We start from the raw sequence: 22,474 nt of genomic DNA, 5'->3' as shown, positions 1-22,474 counted from the left end.
CGATGTTGAAGGCTCCAACTACTATTCTGTTGCTAGCAATGTCCTGCTTAAAATCTGTTAGCAGTTGTTTTAAGTACTTAGCTGGTCCCTCATTAGGTGCGTAATCATTTAAGACTGTGATTTCTTCCTGTTGTACATATGCCTTGATAAATAGAAAATGGCCTTGGCTGTCCCTTCTAATCTTCTTCAACCTGAAATTTATGTTGTCAGATACTAGTATGGCCACCCCAGCTTTTTTGAGTGAGCTGTTTGCTTGCAGGATTGTTTTCCATCCTTTAACTTTCAGTGTTCAGATGAGTTTCTTGTAGACAGCAGAAAGTTGGTTTCAGTTTCTGGATCTATTTTGCCACTCTGAGTCTCTTGATTGTTGCATTTAGACCATTGACATTGAGAGAGATTGTTGTCATGGGGTTTTGTGCCATCTTTCTGTAGGAGTTGGTTGTGTTCATAAGTGTTTTCCTTTGTATCTTACAGGAGCCCCTTTAATCCTTCTTTTAGATTTGGTTTTGTGTCTATGAAGTTCCTGAGCTGTTGTTCATCTACAAAATGGTGTATAGTTCCATCGAGTTTGAGTGAGAGTTTAGCTGGATAAAGTATTCTTGGTAAAGTATTCATTTCATTGAGTTTTTTCACTATATCCTACCATTGCCTTCGGGCTTGAAGGATTTCCTCTGATAGGTCTGCTGTAAATTTAAGGGGTGCTCTCTTGTATGTGATTTCCTTTTTTGACCTTGCTGCTTGTAGTATTGTGTCTCTGTCCACAGCATCCAATGATATGCCTTGGAGTGTTTTTATTAGGGTCTCTTTTAGCTGGCACCCTCTGGCTCCTTGGATCTGGATTTTTGCATTCTTTAATTCTGGTAATTCTGGATATGCCAGACACAGTAACAACAAAGTCTCCAATGGAGACGTTACTGGGCCCGCTCGAGCAAATCGACGATCAACGGGAGGGCCTTTACCTTTGCTGGAGCGATAGCACAGCGGGTAGGGTGTTCGCCTTCCAAGCGGCCAACGTGGCCGACCCGAGTTCGATTCCTCCGCCCCTCTCGGAGAGCCCGGCAAGCTACCGAGAGTATTCGATATGCCAGACACAGTAACAACAAAGTCTCCAATGGAGACGTTACTGGGCCCGCTCGAGCAAATCGACGATCAACGGGAGGGCCTTTACCTTTACCTTTACCTTTACCTAATTCTGGGAACTTTTTCAGCAATGATTTCTTTGACTGTGCCTTTTCATTGGGTGGGGTTGCCTTCCTGTTCTTCTGGTACTCTGTTGATTCTAATGTTGTTTCTCTTGGTGTCATCCCCTAGGTCTCTGATTATCCTTAGAGCCATTTTGAGGTGTTTTTCAATTGCTTGTTGTTCTCTATAGGATTTCTGTTGCTCATCTTCAAGCTCACTGATCCTGTCTTCATCTGTATTCATCCTATTGCTAAGGGCACTTACTGAGATTTTAATTTTGTCTCCCAAATCCTTTATTTGCGACATTTCTTTTTGTAGCTTTTTTTAATTTCTGCTCTCATTTCTTCCTGTATTTTCTTGACTATCTGTTCTTTTGTTTCTTTCATTTCTTCCTTTAGTTTTCTGGATATCTCCTCCATTGATTCTTTGAGAAGATCCTTGAACATCCTCTGCATTTTGTCTCGGAATTATTTATCGGAGAGAGAATATTTGTGAATAACCCCAGTTGAGGATTCGGGACTCTTTTCTTCGTCTTCTCCTTGTAGTGGAGATTTTTGCTGTTTCTTCATGTTGTTTTGGTTGTCTAGTGGTAAAACCCTGAAATTCAATAGTACTGTTCCCTCTTACCATGGGAAAGGATTCTGGATAAGGTCAGTTGATGGTGGTCACCTTTCTCCCTTTCTAGAATCTGACCTTCTTCTAAGGCATTATTCTTTGCCTTATGACGGGCATCTAGAGAAGCTTTGGAGGAGGTGCTCTTTAATATTGGGCTTGTACAGCTTCTTTGAATACTGGTCTTTTGTTAGAATTGGAGTACGTCAGTGGATTATTTTGTATTGTAGTTGAGGTTGCCAGGATTTTTTCCACAGAATTAGGTGATAAAGGCTGGTATGAAAATCCAGAGTGCTGAGAGTGGGAAATATAACTGTGGCCATGTGAGCGGTGGCCCTCTGGAGAAGGCCATGCACACTTTGAGGAAGCCACACCCCTTAAAGTGGTGGCCACGCCCCCAGCCAGTCCAGATGCTAGTCCACACACCTGGGTGAGTGAGTAGATGGAGGGAGAAAGGCTCAGCTTTGGGCTCACACTGTGTGCCTCAATTCCTATCCCCGCAGACCAAGGATAAAAACCGGCTGTTCTTAGGGGATCTAATTAGATGCAAGGCCCAGGAAGGGGCCCTGCCGCCGGGTGGGTACCTGGGTGATTGAGTCTTAAATTTTATTTCTAAGTTAAATAAGTGATAAATGTAGTTATTAAATATAGTTCGAATGCAAACTTTGCCATTTCCTAATGAAAAAAACTAATATGATGCTGACAACTATTTGTTTTGTTTACTTTTTCAGGCAGTAAAATGCAAAAAAGTTGATATTTGCTTTTAATCTATATGATGTACTTGAACACTCTTCTAGTTGTAGAAATTTCTAGTTATAGAAAATCTCTAATTGCATTATTACTGGTATAATTATGGTATGATACTGTAATTATTACCAGTGTAATAATGCAATAATGTAATAATTTGGAATTCCTAAATTATTATTATAGGAATTCCAAATTATTACCAGTGTAATAATGCAATTAGATATTTATAAAATTTATATATTTTGGCAAATAATGTACATAAAATAATGTTATATGTACAGAGTTATTTGTTTTTATTCTAATATTTGGAATGACCCCAAATAGTTATCTCTATCCCCATAGATCTTATTTTTTTTTCAGCTTCATTGAACTGGGTTAATTAGGAAGGTAATAGACACTCCTCCCAATGTCACCTCAACAGCATGTTCAGAGAATAATCAAGTTCTATTTTAACTGCCTATATTAAGAAGCAAAAACAACAAAAAAGAAAGTATTATGTATAAATATGTATCTTTCCTAAATGTGTACAGTTGCTAACAGAACCAAACACAATGTGTTCAGTGTGAAGTTTACAGTTAGTATGAATTTGGTGAGTGATTCCTTTTGTTTTCCATAAAATCTAATTTGAGTTTTCATAAGAAACATCAAAATTGAGGTTAGGGGTTGGAAAGAGTAAATATCCGTCCTTACTGGGATGACAGTATGGGAAGATTTGATCAAGATAACGTGGGATGGGATTTTTTTTCTTACAATTTTGTCCACAGTGATCATTCTATTCCTATTTCTAAATTCCAAGATTTACTCTTCTGAGTTCAAGGTTTACTATTTGGAGTCCACATAAATTTGTCCATACTGCTTACTATATATTTGAGAGCTACTAACACAAACTATTTTTTTTGTTTTATGTGAACAGCATCCTTGTTTGCTGTTTCAGTTTGCTAATACTGATATAACATAAAATAACTCATTTTGTCTAAATTGTAAATTTTTCCCTTCTAAAATTGTGTTAATGACATCAACAATAATAACCATTCTTTACATTTGTAAGTCCTTATGCTCTCCCAGTACAGAAATCTTTATTTCATATATGCTGTCACATTTGGCCATTCAAATAACCTATCAGACTACAAATAATCTTAAGCCTAATTAAAAAGTAGGGGGAGACAGCATGATAAAGAGCCTGTTGGTTTATGATTTATTTGTCAGTGTATGTATGTTTAAAATATTTCAGAAATATTTCACAAATAAAAAGAAATTCTTGGAAAACTCAAGGAAAAAAGCTGAAAATCTACTGCAGCAGCTTTCATTAGTATAATTAAATCCTGAAAGTAGTTATGATTGAAAACATCTTATTCTTTGAAGAGGACATGAGTACAGATGAAGGAAATGCAATATGTGTCTGAATTATTACAGTTTATTCATTAGTTAAGCTAAATAAATCATTTTTATTTTGAGATTATAAGATTAAAACTTTAACTAGATTGAATACTTAATTTCAGGATATAGAAACAAATATCTACATTTTGAAAGAGGAATCAGACTCTAAATTTTTTCTTTGGTTTTGGTAGGTCTCATCTGGTGGTGTTACTAAAGGGTGGTAAGAATGCTCAGAGCTCAGAGATCCATGCAGTTCCAAGGACTGAAACTAGATTTCCCACATTGAAAGCATGTAGTCAGTTATTTAAGCCTAGGCTACCCTAACCTAACCCTACCCCATAACTTCAAAGCTTGATGATAAAATGAATCATTATTTGACTGTGCTGATGTAAATTTTGTGTAATTGTGACTGAATTTGTTTTTGTTAGTTTTATTTGGGTTGTATCCTGATATAACAATGTGTAGTATTATATTAGAGGTATCAGGTATATTATGGTTTTGAATTTACAGAAGATAGAAACAGTGTGAATGGGGTTAAATTTTTTTTCTTGCCATGACACATGGTCAGAGAGGTGGAAACTAGGCTAGATTTGGCTGTGCTCAGGGGCTACTACTAGCTCTGGGTCTCCAGAGACAGCTCCCAGGGGTGTTGAGGGGAACTAGCTTTCCTGCATGCAAAGAATTTATTCATTTCTGTGAGTTAGCTCTACAGGGCCAAGCTTTATGTTGCTTTACTAACAACAAAATAAAATTTCCAAATTTAAATTAATGCATTCCTAGGCACTACCTATTCTGGAAGTAAAATAAAATGAAAGTTTTCTTCAAGGTTAAAAACCTGTTGATTGGTAAGTTCACCCATTTATGATTATAAAATATATCCTCTGATAGGTCTTATCCAGGAATATTTTCTGATATAAATGCAGACAGAATTCCATTACTATTGCACACTGTATCCTACTGTTTAATTTTTAACTTGATTGTGATTTTTACATTTAAAATGGAGAAAGGGTTGAGCAAGGATTTTGAGTGCACATGGACTGGCTAAGCAAAAGTATTTACTTAAGAATGGGAAAATGTGAGGGATGTTGTTCAGTTGTACAACACTTGCTTTGAATATATGAGCCCCTGAGATAGATCCTTGGCATTGCTAGGAATAGTCCCTGAGCACTGGAGTAAGGTCTCTCAGCCTCCCTTTATTTTTTGGTTCTGTGGCTCATAGAAAACTTTAGACGTTTTGACAATAGAATGGATTTATTCCAATAAAGGAAAATAATGCTTTCTTTTTCTGACAAAACATCTAATATCACTCATTGATGAGCTTAAATCACAGAAGACCATAAGAGTGCAGTGAGAGCCAGGAAAAAAAAAGACTTAGGTCTTCATCATGGGGAAAAAATTTAAATATATATATATGTATATATATATATGTCAGAGAGAGTTTTAATTTCATTACCTTATTAATGGTTTAATAGCAATTACAATTTTCTAGCTATAATTCATGTAATAAAAGGGCTCATTGCCTGCCTTCTTCCATGCGCATGGGTGATGTGTATGAATACATGAGAAAGACCAGCTGTTACTGCTGCACCATTGAATCATCTTAGGAATGGTGATGTTGGTTGACTGACCTATTATATCACAATCACAATCACAACCATCCTGTTATTCGTCGATTGCCTTGAGCAGGCCCCAGTAACTTTTCCTTCGTCCTAGCCCTGAGATTTTTTTTTTTTTAAAGTGCCATATTCAAGGCTCTTTCAGAGTTAGGACAATGAGACCCTTCATCGTTACTGGTATTTGGCATATCGGGTACGCCACGGGGAGTTTGCCAGACTCTGCCATGTGGGCAGGTTACTTTTGGTAGCCTGCCAGTTTGTCCAAAGTAGGAATGGTGCCGTGTAATTCGGGGCCGCGCGCTTCCAGGAGCTGGGTTTTATAGTCTCTGAGTCTTGGCTGTTGATGGGATTACACGGCTCCAGGGGGCCAGTTGGTGGGTGTGAACCCCGCGTACTGGAATTTGGAGGATATGGGTGGAGGATGCTCAGCCCCGATCCAAGTAGGCTTGGAGATCTCAGCCTTGGGATCCGCGTGCCTTTGTTCCTCTGTCAGTACCTTTATGTGTGCAGAGAGTGGTCTCAGCATGGTGGTGGCTGGTTCTGGAGATCTTCGGCTGCTGGAGCCCTGGTCGGGGCGGGGAGGAAAACTCAACCCGCTCCCCTCCAAGGGGCCCTGGCGAGGACAGCCAGGTGTGGGGGCAGGAGACTCTCCTGGCCACGTGCAAGAAAAATGTCTTACCTGTTGTATTATCACTACTGCCCCAGAAGGATTCTTTTTATTTTTTCCTTTTTGGGTCACACCTGGTGATGCACAGAGGCTACTTCTGGCTCACGCACTTGGGAAATACTCCTGGCGGTGCTCAGGGGACCATATGGGGTGCTGGGAATCAAACCTGGGTCGGCCGCATGCAAGGCAAATGTCCTACCTGCTATGCTATTGCTCCAGCCCAGTCAAAATAAATCTTCCTTCTATTTTATATTTTGGAGGCCACACAGCTAATGCTAAGTGGTTATTCCTGGCTTTGCACTCAGAAATCAGTCCAGGTCGTACCAGCAAGAGGGAACCTGGGTCTGCAATGTGGAAAACAAAGGCTTTCAGTGCTTTGATATAGGTCCCTCACGCCAATAACTGCAGTGCCAGTGCTCAGCCCCAATCCCACGCGCCTCTGCCTATTGCTGACCTGTAGGCAATCATGACTGCAGGGCCACCCAAGATGATGCACTCACACCCACACACCCTGCACCCTGGAACAGCCCCCATCATACCCCGCAAAGCTGTGCCCCCCAAAAAAAGCCTCCACTGCTCCTCAGGAACCACCTAGATATCAGGGATGAAGTGAAAAAAAGTGTGAAAGCACCCCCCAAGCCAGTACAGCTACCCCACTTATAGTGCAGAGACAGGGAAGTGTGGGGTACTCACAGGAGGCCTTGTCTCCTGCCACAAAATTGTCCTTCACAGTCAGCTTTCCAAGAACAGACCCTACTTTGTCCTTTATCCACGAGAACAATGACTGCTGGGCCCTGTGTCCAGAATACCAGCAACTGGAGGCCCTGAGTTCACTCTCACTGAGTGCAGAGCCAAGAGTAAACCCAAGCATTCAAGCAAGGATAAGGATGGAAAGCACCCCAAGTTTATATTAAGCTAAAAACAAAAGGGAAGTCGGAGGGTAGCAGGTATTAAAGCAAGTGGGACAATGGTCTTGACAATGGTCAGACCAGGTTTGATTCCCGACAACCCCATACTGTCCATCACCAGCCAGGAATGATCTCTGAGTGCAGAGACCAAGAACAAACCCTGATTCCTGCTGGTTTGGCCCAAAACAAAATTTACAAAACCTAAAAGAGGCCAGTGAAAGCAGGGCGACAATGCACAGGATTTGGAAACATGCTTTGCATGCAGGAACTTCTGATTTGATGCTGGGCGCCACGTGATCTCCCAAGATCACTTGAAGTGACCCCAAGCACTGATGGGATGCTGGGATGAGGGGGTGAGACTCTAAGAAATAAATTATGTTAGGGGCTGTAATGACAGCATAGCGGGCAGGGCTTGCATGCAAACCACTGGAGTTCGAATCTCAGCACCCCATATAGTCCCTGAGCACTGCCACGAATAAATACTGAGGGAAGAGCCAGGAGTAACCCTGAACACCACTGAGTGTGGGCCACAGCCAAAAAATAAATGAATGGAATTTAAAAGTTACAAATGAAAGAAAATAAAAATTCCAAGTTTGTCCTCGAAACAATACCAAGAGCTAAAGCAAAACAAGTTAAGTGTGGAAAGAGAAGTAAATTTATTTGGTTTGTTTTGAGTCACAAACAGCAATGTATAGGGTTTATTCATGGCTCTGGGATGAGGAAATACACCTGGCCATGCCTGGGGACCATATTGGATGTCGAGCATCAAACCAGCCGTGATTCCTGAGTGCAGAACCTGGAGTCACCATGTGCATCACCTATTATATACTTTCATGATTTTTATTCTTGATCAGTAAACAGAATTTCATATAATTTCTTAATTACATACTGAACATCAATCCAAGGTTGCCAAGAGGTAGTCCAGCAGGTAAGGCTCTTGCCTTGCATGCAGCTCAATCAGGTTTGCTCCCCACCACCACAGAAAGCCTTGCCAGGAGTGATTCTTGAGCAAAGACCGGGATGATCCACGAGCATAGGATGAGCTAGGTGTAAGCCTCAAGCATCACCAGATGTGGTCCAAAAAATCAAACAATGAACAAATCAAATGTTTTTTTCAAAAATTTGAAACAACTGTATACTATGGCTTTAAAAATAACTCAAAATGTCTGTAATGATTTGTTTTAAACTTTAACATATAATTCTGTATATTTGTCCCCTTTGTTCAAATATAGAAGTAGAGACAGAAGTTTCACTCAATAATAACCTACTTGTATGAAAATATTGAAGAAAAGGCCATTTAGAGAAGTATGTGAGAGTAAGCTTTGTGAGTTTGTATATTTAAACATCATGTAGATTTCTTGTTAGGATGGTTCCTTTTAACTTTTCCTATGCAAATAAATCTCATTAACAATAATATGACAAAAACTACCATTATTGTTATCATTTTTGGTGATTTTATGAGAAATATCTCAAGGAGACTCCTTCTTAGATTGCTAGCTATGCAGCACTATAACATTTAGCCCAATCCCAAGGCTTGAAAAATGCAGTAAAAATGTTTTGCATCATTATTCTTCATGTGTGATTTATATTTATGAATTATCTATATTTTTGTATGCTAGCCTGAGGCAGTGAGTTCCCCAAATAGATGCCATTTATTCTAATGTCTATAGGAGGGTACATTTTTATTTGCATAGCCACATCTCTTCTATATGACATAAGTTTTATAAAATGCTTCAGCTGAAAATGACTGCCCTAAGCTATAGAGCATTATTGTTCAGCAAAGGGATCATCACTGTTTGGGAGGAAAATGGGATTTGAGTTGCATCAGTGCTATAGTATTCCGTTTTTAAAATGCATGGTTTCTTTAACATAGTAGAAAATATTAGTGATGCATTTCCTCTAAACTCTTATTCGACAGATATCAAAATTCAGCCTTCTGAAAAAAAAAGGTAATAAGAAATCAAGCTTTGAAATACTGCATTGGAATTGTTTGTTGTTCTCCTCAAGTACTCCACACATGTCTAAAAAGAAGAATAGTTTTTGTGGCGTGTCTTCACATACTTTGTCTTTCACATTAAGATTTATGTTTTATGGATTTACTCTAAGATAAAAGAGAAGCAGTTCCCACCCCGGGAGATTCTGCTACCTCTTTTCTCTTATTTTTGGGATAGCTCTTTTCACATCAGAAATCTTACTGAGTGAACTGAAGTATCACTCTCTGTTATTATAAGAATTTCCTTTTGTTCAGAAATAAAAAAGAATTTCAGTGATAGCATCTGTGAGAAGTGATAGGAGAGGAAAGAGCAAGACACAGATAATGAAACTACTTAGTTTTTCAATCTCTGCCTCTACTCCTCCCTTATCCCCCACACCTAATAATCTTTCATAAATAGAATGATAAATTCCATTTTTTCTTTGGGAAATGGGGAAATGTCTGTGTTGTTTTAAGTATATAGTTCAGTATGCTCTGCTTTAAAATACATGTACAAATAAGCGAGGCGTTATGGATATGATGTTATGGATATGAAGAAGGCACTGAACTGGAAGATGTTTTCAACTTATTTTCTTTGGTTTCCAGGTACGATTCTGGTGGATAACATGTTGATCAAAGGAACTGCAGGAGGACCAGATCCCACCATAGAACTCTCTCTGAAGGACAACGTGGATTACTGGGTGTTGTTGGATCCTGTTAAGCAGATGCTTTTTCTGAACAGCACAGGAAGAGTTCTGGATAGAGATGTTAGTGATTTATTTTTTAACCCTTGTGACATAATCTTACTAAAATATCGATATATGCATGTTTGTTAATACAATATTTAAAAAATTGTATTTTTTCCACCTTACATCAACAGTACTTTTAAAAAATTCCTTGAAGAAATACAAAGGGATAATCTGTTCCTAGAACCACTATTTTTTTTTTCCATTTAAGATCCTGAAAAGTTTTTGGATTTCTGAATAAGGCGTGAATAGTTCAGGATAAAGAATGTGGTGATATTGGAAATTAAAAGCATAGTCCCTTTCTCTATACCAGTGAAAATTTTCTGAAGGTGAAATTTTGACTAGGTGCTTATTTGAGGAAAGATTAATGGGAGGGGATGGAGCAATATTATAGAGGGTAGGGCATTTGCCTTGCACGTGGCCAACCCAGGTTTGATTTCCAGCGTCCCATACGGTCCCCTGAGCACCACCATGAATAATTCCTGAGTTCAAAAGCCAGGAGTAAGCCCTGAGCATTGCCAGGTATGATCCAAAAAGACAAAAAAATAGAAAGAAAGAAAGAAAGAAAGAAAGAAAGAAAGAAAGAAAGAAAGAAAGAAAGAAAGAAAGAAAGACTGATGGGAATACTATCAGGTAGATGGCTACTCTTACAAGTGGTAATTATAAGTGGATACATGATGAGTGAGTGTGTTGGAATGTGATTGCAATATATATATATGTATATATATTAATGAAAAGAAGGTGAGCAACATCTTGCTGACTATATCCCAATTCAGTCATTTGCAGACAGCATGACTTAAGTAAATTTTACTTAAGGACATTTAATTTACCAAGAAGATAATGTCTCATTTCCAAAAATATTGAAAACAAGTCGGTTTAAGTAGTTCTTTATGTAACTTTATTCCCATTTATTTGCACTCTCAGAGTGAGAAAAATGGGTGTGTTAGAATTGGGTGAGATGCCAGCACTGCACGTTCCCTGAGCACCACCAGGACCAATCCACTAGCACAGAGCTGGGCGCGTGGTCCCTGAACACCCTCCAGAATCAAAATAAGTGATTAGTTTCATACATTAAAAGAAGCCTAGAGACACATCAAAGAGCTGGAGCACATCTCTGGTCTCCAGAGATTCTCTAGTTTAATACTAATCAATGGAGTTTCGTTCTGGCACTGTTAAAAGGTCCCCTAACACAAAGCATAAAACAGGTAAATCTTCAGTTTAAATACTGATAGGAGAAAAGATTCACGTCAGTAAAAATGAACAGCAGCTTTATTTTATTTTATTTCATCTCTTCTGTTAGAATTTTAGATTTTAATTAACAAAAATATGCTATTTTTAAGATACAGATTCTTACAATAACCAAAAGTCTAGCGATAAAATATTGCAGTAAAGTTTTTTTTTTGAGGGGGACAGTTGTGTGCCACACCAGCAATGCTCAGCTGTAGGTCCTGGTTGTGTTTAGGTCTTGTACTTAGCTCGTTGAGCTGTTTCTCCAGCCCAGAGTGAAACCAGCCAAAATAGCATAAAGAAGCAATTACCATTAATCTATATGAAAAAGCATTTTAGCACTACCACATGTTTAAAAATAACCTACAAAATCATAACAAATACTATAAAGCCTAATTTTTTCTAATATAAAATAAAATAAAAATGGTTTGATAAATATTCAGCCTGCAAAAAAGTGTGGATTTCACAGAATTTAGTATTGCCAATCCTTTTGCTCAGGAGAGCTAGCTGTCTCTGTGATGGCCATTCAAAACAGGTGCTGAATTATTTTTTCTTTTTGACTTTTGTTACTGTGTCTGGCATATCGAATACTCTCGGTAGCTTGCCGGGCTCTCCGAGAGGGGCGGAGGAATCGAACTCGGGTCGGCCATGTTGGCCGCTTGTAAGGCGAACGCCCTACCCGCTGTGCTAATAGCACAAATTATCTTGTGCTTTCTTCTTCTGAGCAAAAACAAATGTTAGTATGTCTACCATATAAGCTATTCAATTAATGAGAACTTTCAAAATGAAAGATGCTTGAAACGAGAATGTCTAAGGAATATTAAATGCTGAGTAGCACAGAAGAAAATCTATAAATAAACAAAACAAATCAGAAACACATGTTCACATATTTGAAGTGTGTTTATCATCTGGGAAATATATTTGTTGAAATAATGACAAGGCATTAAGTAAAAGTGCTCTAAACCTTAGAAACACATATTTAAGCCTATGTCATTAAACAGTGTCTTTTCAAAGAGTTAATGTTATACCGTCTTGTGCACATGGGCCTAACTGTTCTGGATTTAATCAGTTTGAAATAAAATAGAGGAAGCACTGTAGTCTTAAAGGAGGAGGATTATCTGTGATCCACACCCCTTTTGAAAATTATTCTCCCTCCATCACCAAATATAGTAAACTCACAGGGGAATATGTCTCAAACAAACAATACATATTGCACCTTTATCTTCTTCCCTGGTAACATTATTTTAAAAATTGAGTATAAGATGCTTTTAGTTCAAGCAAAAATTACAATGTAAAAGATGTTGTCAACCTAGAAAATTGAAATGTGATGTCCAATAACTGGACCAAGTTTCCGCTACAAGATCTGTCACTGTCACTGTCTTCCAGTTGTTCATCGATTTGCTCGTGCATCAGTATCATGTCCCTTGTGAGATTTGTTGTTACTTTTTTGGCATACATTTTTTTTGGCAACATGGGTATCTTGCCAGGCTCTGCTGTGCAGGTGCGATACTCTTGGTAGCTTGCAGGGCATTCCAAGAGGGACAGAGGAATCAAACTGGGGTTGGCCATGTGCAAGGCAAACGCCCTACCCACTGTGCTATCGCTCCAGCTGCTACAAGATAGCTGGAAATATAGTTCAGGTGCTTTTCAGGTGTTATGGTATCTGCTGCACTTGCAGTCACCCTTGATTTGATTGCCTGCACCGCATGATTTTCTCGCATCTCTGGCGTAAGACTGGAGGACTCTGTTCATAGCAATGAAGAACGCAAGCAACACCATAACCTCGAGCCCTAGCATTGAATTACAAGCCCATTTGGCTGAAAATCTAGCCCCAGGCCTTCTCTTCTCAGCTTGGGATTCCTCTCCCACATATAAATTAATTAATCTAATACAATTTAAGATATGGGAACCATCACTGAGAAGAGCTGAGAAATAAGAAAGGAAAAATCAAGTATTCATGGCAAATATAAAATCAATGTAATATTGATTTTATTAATAACTCAGCACAGTAGGTAGATGATAGATTTAATAGCTTCATTAAAATTTTCTGAGAATAGACACTTGACTGATTCCTTAAATTTTAGAGCTGAAGTGGTTAATGGTTTAAAATATTTTAATATAAAGTGGTTTAATATATTTCATAACTTCAATGGAGTATATATAGAAAGAGTATTTAAAATTTCGTTCTTAAATGTGGCACAATGAGAAAACTTAACTAGTTGGATGTAATGAGTAGCTATTTCCCCAAAGTTGAGTATATTGATATTGCCATTTTTTAATGTTTTTTTAGTAGTAAAATAATCCTAAATTCATTTGGTCTTGTAGATAAGAGGTTCTTATTGTTACTTTAAATTGTTAACAAATTATTTATTTGTAACAATTTAAGTTCCAAGGGGTCAGAGAGTACAGCAGGTGTGTGCTTGCCTTGCATGTGGCTGAGTCGGGTTTGATCCCCAGCATCCCATGTGTTCCCCTGAGCCTGCCAGAAGTGATTCCTGAGGGCAAAACTAGAAATAACCCCTGCGTGTGGCCCAAAAAATAAAAGAAATTGTGTGAGCCCATTTTTATATAGATCCATCTATAAATAATTTCATCCAGTATTAACTGTTTGATCATACCAATATAAACTTCATTTGATTTCAAATGTCTGTTTCTACTCAAAAGCTACATAGTGACAATACATGTTATTACACTTCTAGCTTCATTTAAAATATGAGGCATCTACATGAAATATACTGCTTTTTGTTGCTGCCAAATGTACACTGATATTCACTTCAGGAATATAATAAATCATAATAAAAATGTGAATTCACAGAATAGCAAACCTGAGCCAACAATCAGGTGTTGACCCTACTAAATACTGCTAAAACTTCATACTATGGTCATTTGGTTAGAATTGATTTTTGTTCTTAGTACAAAATTATACTGCAAATGTTTTCTTAGTGAGTTTCCACTAGTCTTTAGCTAATACTGAATTTTGAAAACTGACTTAAGTCATTCATGCTGCTATAACAAATTAGTGATAGCACAGCGGATAGAGTGTTTGCCGTGCATGCAGCTGACCCAGCTTCGATTCCCCTGTCCCTTTCAGAGAGCCTGGCAAGCTACCAAGAGTATCCCGCCCCCACAGCAGAGCCTGACAATCTCCTGGTGATGTATTCAATATGCCAAAAATAGTAACAACAAGTCTCACAGTGGAGATGTTACTGGTGCCTGCTTGAGTAAATAAATGAACAACAGGAGGACAGTGCTACAGCATACATAATAAATTAGCATGGACTAAGTGGTGGGCTGGAGCTATAGCACAGCTGTAGGGCATTTGCCTTGCACGCAGCCAACATGGCCGACCCGAGTTCGATTCCTCTGCCCCTCTCGAGAGCCTGTCAAGCTGCTGAGAGTATCTTGCCCGCACGGAAGAGCCTGGCAAGCTCCCCGTGACGTATTCGATATGCCAAACACAGTAACAACAAGTCTCACAATGGAGACGTTGCTGGGCCTGCTTGAGCAAATCGATGAACAACGGGAGGACCGTGACCGTGACCGGACTAAGAGGTATGTAAATAACAGAAATTTATTTTCTACAGTTCTGGAAACTGGAAGTCAATAAAAGTAGGTAGCCAGCATGGGCAGGTGAGGGTCCTCTTTTGGGTTTCAGGCTTATCTTACCTATACAGTGGAAAGGGACCAGGGCATTCTCTGAGGACTCTCTTATGGGTATCTGCCATGTTGGGAACTTCCTAAGCATTTTCCAACATCTCCTGTTCCTAATACCTTTCTTCGCATTAGAATTTCAGCATATGAATTCAGGAACTGGACACAAACATGCAGATCACAGAATATGAGGATTATTTCATTTTTTTTGATTTTTGGGTCATACCTGGTGATGCACAGGGATTACTCCTGGTTCATACACTCAGGGATTACTCCTGGTGGTGCTCGGAGGACCATATGGGATGCTGGGAATTGAACCCGGGTCGGCCGCATGCAAGGCAAACATCCTACCCACTGTACTATTGCTCCAGCCCCTATTTCATTATTTTTTAAGTAGTTAATTTCTTTCCAATAGTTTTTGAAGTATCATGATTACAGTGCTGTTAGTTTTCATATTCTAGGCTTATATAACATTACTGACCCATACTCAAAACCAAAATGCCTTACTCCTCTACTACTCCTTATATGCCCTTCTTTTCTCTCCTATTCCCCCTTGTAGATATGCTCAGTTCTGCCGGCATTGTTACGTTGTCTCTGGTCATTGCCTATTCCCTGGTCTTATGTTTTTATGCTCCATATATGAGTGAAATAATCCAGGATTTATCCAGCTCCTAATTATGTCATCCACTTTGCATGATAGTTTCCATTTCCATCAAAGTCAGAAAATTTCAAAGTTTCGTCTTGCAGCTAAGTAATATTCCACTGAGTTATATACTACAATGACTTTATGCATACATCTGTTAGGTACTTGGGTTGTTACCAGATCTTAGGCATAGTAAATAGTGTAGTAATGAAGGTAGCTTTCTTTATTTCTTTATGAATTAATGTTTGGATTTCTTTGAATACATGCCAAAATTTGGAATTATTGTTTCATATGCAAATTCTATTTTCAATTTTTTAAAGAGGTCTCCAAAATGATTTCTTTAAAGGTGAACCAGGTGACTTCCACCAAAGAGTGAATGAGGGTTTATTTTTGATTGCATATCTATCAGTACTAGTTCTTTATAGATTGTTTGATATTGGCCATTCTCACTGGTGTGGAATGGAATAACTCATTATTACTTTGATTTGCATTTCTTTGTTTTTCCTTTTTTTTTCTTTTTTGGGTGTCACCTGGCAATGCACAGGGGTTACTCCTGGCTCTGTACTCAGGAATTACTCCTGGTGGTGCTCAGGGGACCATGTCGGATACTGGGAATTGAACCCAGGTTGACCGTGTGCAAGGCAAATGTCCAGCCCTCTGTACCATTGCTCTAGCCCCTGATTCGCATTTCTTAACAATTAGTGATAATTTTTAATTTGTCTGCTCACCAGCCACGCATTTTTTGAGGAACTACCTCTACATTCTCATTTATCTTATTTTTGGATATAGTTATTTGGCTTTATTTTGTTGTGAGACTTTGGAAGATAGGTATTTAGCCCTTTGTCCGGTGTATGCTGTGCAATATTTCCTCCCTTCCAAAAGATGATTCTAGCCATACTTTATAATGGAATGCAAAAACCTTATGATTTGATAAAATCATATTTATTTTTTATTTATTTATTTTTTGCCAATAAAGTCACACCATTGACTTTACTCAGACACCTCTGTCAGTCCCATGAAAAGTTATACCTATTTTTGGATCTTGTATGAATTTTTATCTTATAATGAGATATTTAATTTATTTTAAGTAAATTTATGCATGATATGAGATAGGGTCATATCATTTTTGCATAAGTGATTAAGCTGTTTTACTAACAGTATTCGCTAAAGCGGCCATTATAGTCACTTTGTTATAAATTAATTGCCTATACATCTGAGGGTTGACTCTGGCTTTCAGTTATATTCTGCCTTATTCCATTACTACACTATTTGAATTAGTCAAATTATTTGAATTCCATTACTACACTTTAAAGTATGGTTTTAAGTCAGGGAATGGAATGACTCATCATTTCTTAGCAATTCCAGAAATGTTATGTTTTGATACAAATTTAAAAACAAATTTTAGATTTGTTTCCTTGTCTTTGAAGAATGTCTTGAAAATTTTAATGGGATGGCATTGAATCTATCTACTTCTTTGGGGAGGGTAGTCATTTCATTTGTTGTTATTAAATTTTAAAAAATATGCTTTAAATCACACCTTTCAGTGCTCATGGTTTACTTCTGACTCTGTACTCAGGAATTGCTCCTGGAAGTGTTGGTGGAGCCTTAGAAGGTGCCAGGGGTTGAACCCAGGCTTGGCTACATGCAAGACGATTGCCTCATTTTCTGCACTAACTCTCCAGCATAGGGTGTTCAGTTTAGAAATAGTACTTCTAATTCATGAACAAAGAGTATGCTTCCATTTTCTCCTATTTCATTCTATTTCTTTTAGTAGTGGCATATAGTTTTATAATTTTTCTCTTTTTTTTGTTAAGTTGAATATAAAGTAACTGAGTTGTTGACACAAAGGTAAATAGGACTTATTTTCCTATTCTATGTCATTGTTTATAAAAATGCAACATAAGCCTATGCATTGGTGTATAGCTGATACTTTCTATATAGGTTTATCATTTCTAAAATTTTTATATGATTCTCTGTGGACTTATATGTATAATATGCCATATAGGAGAAATGCGAAGTTGACTTCTTTGCCTATCACATCCCTCTCATTTCCTGTCATGCTTAATTGCTCTGATTCATATCTAGCAACATGCTCTAAATAGTGATGTGAGAGAAAATCCTTACTTTGTGTCTTATCTGAGGGGCAGACATTCCACTTTTCACCATCGAATATGATGTTAACTTTGAATTTTTGCTCTGTGTTTTTTACTATATTAAGGTAACTTCCCTCTGCTCCATTTTATTGAACATTTTTATTATAAATAGGTATTGAAATTTGTTCATTGCTTTCTCTGCAGCTATTGGCGTGATTTTAGTTTGATTTTTTATTTTTATTGATGTAGTTATCACATTAATTGGTTTGTACATATTGAAACTCCCTTGCATTTCTGAGAAAAGTTTATTTGATTATGGTATATGATTCACATTAGGTATTGCTAATATATGCTTGCAAGAATTGTTTTTTGAGGATAGTTGCATCTATGTTCTTCAGGGAAATTGCACTGTTTTTCTTCTTTTAGTGATGTTTCCGCTTCTTTGGAAACAGTTTCTGTGGGCCCCACCGAAATTGAAGATTTTCTAATCCTTCTGCTTTGTGGAAGTACTTGAGAAGGATAGGCAATAGTCTGGTTGACCTCTCTTGTGAACCCACTTATACCTGGTATTTTGCTTGGGGCACTTTTTGTTTACTCTTTTGGTTTCCATACTATTAATCGGTCTGTTCAGATTTGTCTGTTTTGGTTTGCATACTAGTGATTGATTTGTTCACATTTCTTCCGATACAGTCTTCAGTAGTATTATTATTCTAAAAATGAATGAATTTCTTCTGGCTCCTCTATGTAAGTGACATAAAATTGTGTGTAGTAATCACATATTATGTTTTATTAGATAATATGATTATAATATTGTTAGTATTTGTGGTTTGTTTGTATACTGTTAGGCCACTTTATCCCCACAGAAGTGGTTAGGACACCTCACCAACGCGGTCATTTTGCTTCTAGTTCACCTCATCTTTCCCCCACTTTTCCCTTCACTACTTGATTCTGCAACCTTAGTTATGTAAACCAAGATGTCCATGAGAAGGCTCAGAAGGCTGAACCACACTCTTTGCACAGATCTGTCAACAGAACCTTATGCATTGCGAGAAACAACCTCTGAGTTTTGAACTGGCAGTAGCACTGAAGGTTGTGTTCTCCAAACAATAAACAAACATTAAGGTTATAAGGACTAATAATTGTCATTATGTATAATTCTTAAAAACAATGCATATAAAACACAGTCATATAAAGGAATTATAAAACTACATTTTGTATCATGTTTAACAGCTAATTCTAAATTAGGATGCTATTTTGTATGTTCTGGTATGTACAAATGGTAGTACTAAATAAGTACCTCAATAGAAATAATTAATAATAAAATAAAATTAGAGCAGTTAAAAAAAAAGCTATGACTTATTTCTGTCCGAAGTTATGAACTATAAACCAAAATTTCACTAGTGCATTTCTAAGCATTTTGGAATCCTAAAATCTTCCTAATTGATTTAGTATAACTGCACTTGGTATTTATGATCTTCTTATACAGCTGAAGAAAGTCTATTTTAATGTGAGATCACAAGGTGTGTTATATATTAGCCGCAGGGAAACCTTACCTTCAGCATGATCCATTGTATTTGAAATTTATTGCAAGCTAAGTGTCATTCACGTTAATAATAGTTGCAAAGGGAGCTAGAATATAGAGTGGCAAGTTTCAAGTGACCTGGTTATTTGTAATTTATGGATACTTAGCAGTACTGTGTGGGGACCAAGTACAAAATGCCTCTGACCTACTGACTTGAAAAGATTATAACCTTTCCATCCAGTACTACTATACAGTATTATATTAGATATTAAAATGGTTTTATAGATTCATCTTAAGTATTTAAAAGATAAATTACTTTAGGAAAAACAATTCATTTGATTGTTTTTAATGTTTTTGTTAAGGGTTAATAGTAAAACATATTCTTATTTCCAACTATTATAGTTCTCTTGAACTACAGTGAACAGGCTAATCGATCTTTTAATAAGAGCCATTAAAGATGGCTGGCAGATTTTGTGATTTTTGGTTCAAACATATTTTTAAGTTTTGTCACACATTTTTTAAAGTGTTCAAATTTTATATCCTATTTGCCAAAAAAATATCACTCATTGATATTCACACGTTTCTGAATCTCATACTGTTAATAAATATGAGGGTTGTATTATTGTTTCCGGATCCTATTTAAACGTTAGCATATGAAATCATCTTTTAGTCAACAAAAGTCATTAAAATATTTTCACATGAATATTTATTGCAATTTGTTATTTTTTTCTAATATGAATATTGGTTTTTAATTATTGTTATAGACGTGCATCATTTGTTCACTATGGGTATTATTTTTTTTCCTTGAGTCTTGTATTTTGACATGAAATGTAATTTTTTTCTGAGTGCTTATGTACATGTGGCACTGACTGTAGCACTGTCCTCCCATCATACAGCGATTTTCTTGAGCGGGCACCAGAAACGTGTCCATTTTGTTCTTACACTTTTGGGCGTATTGAATATGCCACGGGGAGCTTGCCAGGCTCTGCCTGTGCGGGTGGGATACTCTCGGTAGCTTGCCGGGCTCTCTGAGAGGGATGGAGGAATCGAACCCTGGTCAGCCACAAGACCACCTATGCAGTTATGTGCATGTAGCATTTCAAATTAGTGATCTCTGTTCTTTGAAACTTCTGGACACACTGATACACTTGCCTATCATGATATTTATACAGGTAGTTGTTCTGAAGGCCACTGAATACGGTGGTCCCTGAGGGTCACTCTGAGGAGTACTTTGGGGTTGTAAGACCGTATTCAGAGGTCTTGGTGGGAAAGGTGTTATAGCTGTTGCAGTAGGGAATCATGTACTACTGAGGATAACCTAAGGGCCCATATGGGCAAGATATCTTGTCTGCTAACTTGACCAACATCCCCAGACAAATTTCAGTTAAATTTTAATAAGTTGAGTTGCCATATCACTTTTCATAGAAGTTAGATCATTTTAAATTGCCACTATGAAGATATGAGACTTTTGCTTTCTCATTCTCTGTTCTCAGCAATAAATCTTCTTCCTAATCTTTATTTATTATATTATTCTCAGAGGTGTGGGGTAGCATGCCATTCAAGTTTTGGTTTACATTTCTGCTACAATAGTGATGACAAACGTTTTTCCACTTATCTATGCCTTCTTTGGTATAGTGCCCAGTTCTTTACCTCAGATTTATTTGGGAGATGTTTGTTACCTTTTTTATTTTTAAATTTTTGAGAATTCTTATCATTTAGACCTTTTTAGATATATCATCTCAAATGTTTCTCCAATTTATTCATATATCTCCTTTTCAGATATAGTGTTTCTTTTTTTTCTTTTTGGGTCACACCTAGCAATGCACAGGTATTGCTCCTGGCTCTGCACTCAGGTATTACTCCCGGCAGTGCTCAGGGGACCATATGGGATGCTGGGAATTGAACCCAGGTTGGCCGCGTGCAAGGGTAGCACCCTGCCTGCTGTGCTATCGCTCCAGCCCCTATAGTGTTCTTTTGATGTTCACCATCAGCTTTGTTTATTTGTATTTTGTGCTACCCTCCACAGTACTCAGGCCTTACTCCTGACTCTGTGCTCAAGTGTCACTCCTAGTTGGGCTCAGAGGACCAATGAGGTGGTGCCATGGATCAAACCTGGATTGGTTATCGGCAAGGCTAATGTCCTAACCACAGTGTTGTCTCTCCAAAGCAAAGCTCTAATTTAAAACATTTTTATCTGAGATACAGAATTAAACACGAAAAGATTGTTACCATTTTTCATCCTTAAAATGTACAAAAGATCAATTTTTATGGATTAATACAATTGAAACACATAGCATTTTATATGATTACATAAATATATGAATAAAATACATAATTTACATAAGTTATATAAATAACAAGTGATTTGACAGTAATAGAAATATTACATCTAAATGACTTTTTAAAAAAGATTCAATTTCTGCATTGCAGCCACCAATGAACATACACTCCATTGTGGTGCAAGTCCAGTGCATTAACAAAAAAGTGGGCACAGTTATTTACCATGAAGTTCGAATCGTGGTCAGAGACAGGAACGACAACTCACCCACATTCAAGCATGAAAGCTACTATGCTACCGTGAATGAGGTCAGTTTCTAACTATTCTTTGTTTGTGTCATTTTTTGCTAATATGTGTAACTAATTGAGGTCATAAGCATTTCAAAATAATTTCTCTAAAATCATTGATTTAACTGCTTTTAACTATGAAGAATACATTGTAAGGAGTAGTGCTTTCTTATAGAATCTCTGTAATTCACCTTACTACATAAAAATGAATTGTTAGTAAGACCAAAATATTTTAATAGATTATCATCATGATAATTTATGGCATGAAGCCATACATATGCTTATCAAGGTTTAGTAGGAGATACTTTCATGTAAGATGTGGAACTAATGTTTTGCTGTCAGTGGAGGTAACACTAATTATATACTGAATAAAATTTTTTTGAGATTTTTTTTGAGATGTTTAATGGTAAAGTTGTTTTCTAAATGTCACAATCAACTGATGACATCTTCAAGAATTAAGTATAAATCAAAACTAAACTATTAAAACAAAATTATCAATCATATAAAAAAATTTTAATTATGCTAATACTTTTAGTAAACATTTCTTTATTTGTTATTTTGCAAGTTTGTTCCTTTGGAGTCAGGATCTATGAACCAAGGACACTCACTTTCATTCTTTCTCTTTCTCTATATAAATGCGTATATATGTATATTTATGTGCACATTGTCTGCTCATTGATTGTTTTATTGATTTCATTAAGAAAATAAATCTAAAATCCCTCAATATTATCTATTATGTATATATTTTAAAAATAATTCATTTTTGAGAAATTCATATATTAGCAGGTATTTTGTAACTAAGACAATTTTGTCTAAATAATATATAGGACAAATAAGAATTGGTTGGTTAGAAAATGCAGCATTGGTCTTTTTATATCTGCAGTTTTAATATTATTTGAGATGTATTTTATTTATGTTAGAATTATTCTGTTAATAAAATATTGAC

At 37.0% G+C, this 22,474-nt stretch overlaps 1 protein-coding gene across 1 annotated transcript in view; it reads left to right on the top strand.

Moving 5' to 3' along the window:
- PCDH15 (protocadherin related 15) overlaps nucleotides 1-22,474 on the top strand; it is a 743,595-nt gene that overhangs the window by 308,149 nt on the left and 412,972 nt on the right. The window contains exons 4-5 of the mRNA XM_056120664.1: nucleotides 9,688-9,848; nucleotides 21,394-21,549. Of these exons, the coding sequence (XP_055976639.1) occupies nucleotides 9,688-9,848; nucleotides 21,394-21,549 (317 nt within the window). The remainder of the gene's footprint in view (nucleotides 1-9,687; nucleotides 9,849-21,393; nucleotides 21,550-22,474) is intronic.

Source organism: Sorex fumeus, unplaced genomic scaffold (assembly GCF_029834395.1).
Source record: "Sorex fumeus unplaced genomic scaffold, SorFum_2.1 ptg000043l, whole genome shotgun sequence".
Classification (NCBI taxonomy): domain Eukaryota; kingdom Metazoa; phylum Chordata; class Mammalia; order Eulipotyphla; family Soricidae; genus Sorex; species Sorex fumeus.
Note: the sequence above shows the minus strand (reverse complement) of the source record. Positions and strands in the feature narration are given on the sequence as shown.